We start from the raw sequence: 4,156 nt of genomic DNA, 5'->3' as shown, positions 1-4,156 counted from the left end.
CAAACAACCCAACAATAGTCCTCGAACTTGTATTGTTCATTGGTACTATACAGAAAAGGTTTACGAAATTCTCAAGTGGAAATATTATCATAACGTGTAGAACACAATAGTGATATAGAACTTTATTTTCTTAATAGCATGTAGAACATCCAAAAAACTTGAAATGACATGTGTTGTTGAACAAAGGGAGTACTTAACACACGTGACATTTAGAAATACACAATACATACATTGGCCATAATTTGATCACATTTTTTCATGACACCACATAGTTATAACTGCAGTGTATCAATAACCATTTTCCCTTGAGAAAAATGTTCATAGAGCCCGGAAATGTAGTCCTTGACCTTAACTTTCCTGTACAATGCTGGTCTCTTCTCATTTATCAACTGAGGCGATGGCTCAATTTCTCTCTCGTGGTCAACAGAGTAGTCTAGAGCCACCGATAGTCTCTCTTTCTTTGCATTCGTCACGACCCTATGCACAGGGCTCTTGAAGAACCCATTGCTCATTATCTGTGCAACAACAATTCAACTCGATCAACCTAAGACCTTAAAAACTTTCAACAAAATGATCTTTTTTCTTTCAAATACCCAGCACGTAACTTTGATTGTTGTGTTTTATGTGGATATGCTTGGAAAGACTATAAATTTGTTATAGTATGAAAGTATTTTTCATCGTAAACTAACTTCTTCTTTTTACAACAAGAAAAAATAGCGTTCTAACCAGACCGAACAAAGTTAGTTAATTAGAAAAGACGCACCTCAGTCTGATCTCCTATAATGACCAGCAGGGTGCGAGGTACGATCGGTACATCCCACCACACCCCATCTCTAAGAACTTGAAGGCCACCGATGCTGTCATCGATCATGAGAATTGTAAGAACGGTTCCATCACAGTGAGGCTTGAGACCAAATACAAGCTCTGGCCTTGGACACTGGGGGTAGTAGCTGCATCTCACGTTAGTTTCAGCTTTCTCCCCAAGCTGGTCCACAAAGTAGTCGTCGTTGTCAAGCTCGAGCAGCTTTGCCATTGCCCGGAGCACATCATCCTTCACTCTCCCACATTTCTTTGTGAACTCATGCAGAACACCCCTGCAAACACAACAAAATGTGAGCTAATGATCCTTAAACCGTGAACCTAGAAATTTGGGAAGAGATCGCTCAGATCAATTAGTGACCTGAAGTTTTCGGGATGTGTGGGCCAAAGGGTGATGTGCCGCTCATCCTCGGGCTCCACTTTGAGGTAGAGGCGGTCAGACCAATCCAGGATCAGGTCTGGCGACCTCACCCGGTTGTTCCCGTACCCCTCAAACTGGAACTGCTCGCCGCCGATCAGGTTGGTGTACCTCTGCTTGTCTTCGAGTGGCCGCCAGAAAAACTCCCTCGACGCGGACATCATATCGTCCATCATGGTCGCTTCTATACCATGGTTACTGAGCTGCATGCAGGAACGTACACATGAAGTAACTTGAATATGAATGCTAGATCTTGCTACAAAATGGTTAAGTGCTATTCTGAGTTTCTGACTGCTGAGCTGCTGTTAGAATTGTTACTTGCATGGAAGAGGCCCCATGACTCGAGCGCTGACCGAAGCTTTGATGCCTCATCGGTGGCTGCACCGTCCTCCTTGGAAAGGTAGCAGAGGTCAATGACAGGGATTGGTGCTGCGACAGCCGTGGCGTGCTGCTGGTCGTGGTGACCGTGCACCATGTACTGTGCTGGCACGTCGGGCTTGCTGATGTTGGCGAGCTCCTGCACTGTCATTGCTCTGGATTTTCGCATGCTTCCCATAGTTGCACTTGCACGACCTTCAGGTATAATTTATGGCCTTATATTAACTTATTAAGAGGGAGTATCAGACAGAAGAATCTGAAATGTATTCTAATTCCATTTTTTAGAATCCGATTTGATCAACACCGCAAATCAGACATGCCCTAAAGAGTAAACAAATGTCCTATGGTTTGGTATGATTTGCACACAGTTGCGACGCAACATTAAAGCACATGGATCTCTCGGCTTTTTTTAACAAAGGATGGATTTTATTGGCTCAATATGAAGCATCAATAAGATACATATATAACACAATGAGTACACACCCAGCCTTTGCATAGTTAGGATGCATACAACCCACACCAACTCACACACGCAAAAAAACGTCGGCAACTAGCAAAGTCATATAAGATCGAAGTTCTGGACCTCTTAGCTAGAACATGCACGTGAAACGTAGGGAAAGCTTGGAGTGGACGATGGACTGTAAAACAGATATACCTTCGATCAGCTGGAGATCAGAGATGGATCTTTGATCAATTCCTCCGGCCACTACTTGTTGCTCTACAACTTAAGTGTGGAAGTGCCAAAGGACGGAGCTTCGTTTATAAGACTTTAGGAGTAGCAGGTAAGACCTCTAACAGATTTAAAGTATGACAAATGACTTAATTAATAGCGGTCCAGCCACATGGATTAATCGTTGATCGATAAATATATACTCGTGTATGTATGCACCACGTATGAACACTTGGTTTGGACGCCGACGTAGAATGAATTGCCAACAATCAAGCGTCCCGTTGTTGTGATCAAGAGGTAGTGGCTCTTTACTAGATTTGACAGTCAGTCAATAACCAACGATTGTCTTATAGGGATCCGTTTCAGTTTTTGATTTGCTGGGAGGATCCATTTCAACCGTGAACTAATAATATTGCAAGTATCCTTACGCAGCCGCTTACTCTCCAAAAGAAAAATAATCCTAGGGTTCCCCTGCCACCCGTCGGCGCCGGTGTTAGTCCGCCTCGTCTCCGGTAGTCTTAGGGCTATGGGCACGGTGGATTCTGGCCATTGACAGTGGGAGGGCTTTGTTTTTAGATGTTTTTTTGAGTTTTGTCAGGGCTTGTGTCCTGCTCAGAAAGATGAGACGTCGGCGCCTCCATGAAGATGGAATGAGGTTCTCCACGCTTAGCCCCTATTCCAGTGGTGGTTTAGCATCGTTGGTGGCCGTGTGGAGGACTGGAGGTATGTATCTAGCGGATTTGTCTTTGGTGGATTTGTTCATCATTCATCTACATTTGTGTGTTTTCCAGTTTGACCCTTCCAATTTACGCTACTCTTCATGGGCGGTGGTTGCTATTCTGGTGCACTGGTCCTATGGGTCTTAGCACTACGACTTTATGACTGTCTACTATAACAAGTTTTGCGCAGCTCCGCGAGAGATTGGCAATAAAGGTGGCGTGCCTTCGGCTTGTTTTATTCCTTGTAGTCGTTGCTAGGTGGTCTACGGATCTAGATATAACTTCTATTATTTCTGGTATTTGTTGTATTGTCACAATTGAAGATGAACAGATTGGAAATTTTCTCGTAAAAAATAATATTGCAAGAGACTCAAGGACGCGGCTGAAGAGTTTCCTAAGAAAAAACTTAAATTTCGTATGAACACTTGCTTTGGATGCCGGCGTGTTGAGTTAGTGAACTAATTTCACTACCTTCTAATAAGTCAGTCAAGAGTTGGTGGTTGTTGCAGGCATCAGCTCTATTGAGATTCCTACAAAATAGCTGGCTTTGGATCCGTTTCAACTTAAAATTTGATGACTGAAGCACTTGATCGGCGTGCACGTATAATGCAAACTACCAAGCGTTTTCAGCAAGGACGTCGTCAGTCCTAACTCCGGTTACGTGCAAATGGCTTGGATCCATTTGCTACGTCAGGGTTAAATGTTAGATATGGGTTTTTCTTAGACGAAAGTCAATATTAGCCTGCTTTCATTGCGATAGGAAGAAAGGGTTACAGAAGTGTTACAGGAGCTGACCCAACGAACCGTTGGCAGCACACAGAGTGGACAACAAGTGGAAACTGACACAACAATTAATCGGGTTCTCGTGGTCTGTGTGTAATAGCTGAGAGCATCTACAACCGGACGCCCATATCCACCGCAAACGCGTCGACAGGCTGCCGGTCGCTTTTCCAAACGTAAAATTGCCACCCAAGCACACTTGGCAAATCCGTCCCAAACGGATGGACTGACCGGCACTACCCATACCCGTCCATATCTGGGGCGTATATGTAGCACTGACCGCACCGGCCCTCCTCCTTTTCTCTTTTCTTCCTCGTCCACACAGCCGTCACCGTACCTCCGCCACTTAAATTGCATATGAACATTTGCTGT

General features: G+C 44.3%; 1 protein-coding gene across 1 annotated transcript; it reads right to left on the bottom strand.

The window, feature by feature from the left end:
- Window positions 1-272: 272 nt before the first annotated feature.
- LOC125518211 (protein LATERAL BRANCHING OXIDOREDUCTASE 1-like) lies at window positions 273-1,793 on the bottom strand. The gene is made up of 4 exons (XM_087535842.1): window positions 1,560-1,793; window positions 1,181-1,440; window positions 764-1,094; window positions 273-515 (listed from the first exon to the last, which is right to left on the bottom strand). Exons 1-4 carry the CDS (start codon window positions 1,791-1,793, stop codon window positions 273-275), a joined length of 1,068 nt encoding a protein of 355 aa, XP_087391968.1.
- Between the last annotated feature and the right edge of the window lie 2,363 nt (window positions 1,794-4,156).

The sequence above is a fragment of the Triticum urartu genome, chromosome 7A (assembly GCF_056163025.1).
Source record: "Triticum urartu cultivar PI428250 chromosome 7A, HENAU_Tu73, whole genome shotgun sequence".
In the NCBI taxonomy this organism is placed as follows: domain Eukaryota; kingdom Viridiplantae; phylum Streptophyta; class Magnoliopsida; order Poales; family Poaceae; genus Triticum; species Triticum urartu.
Note: the sequence above shows the minus strand (reverse complement) of the source record. Positions and strands in the feature narration are given on the sequence as shown.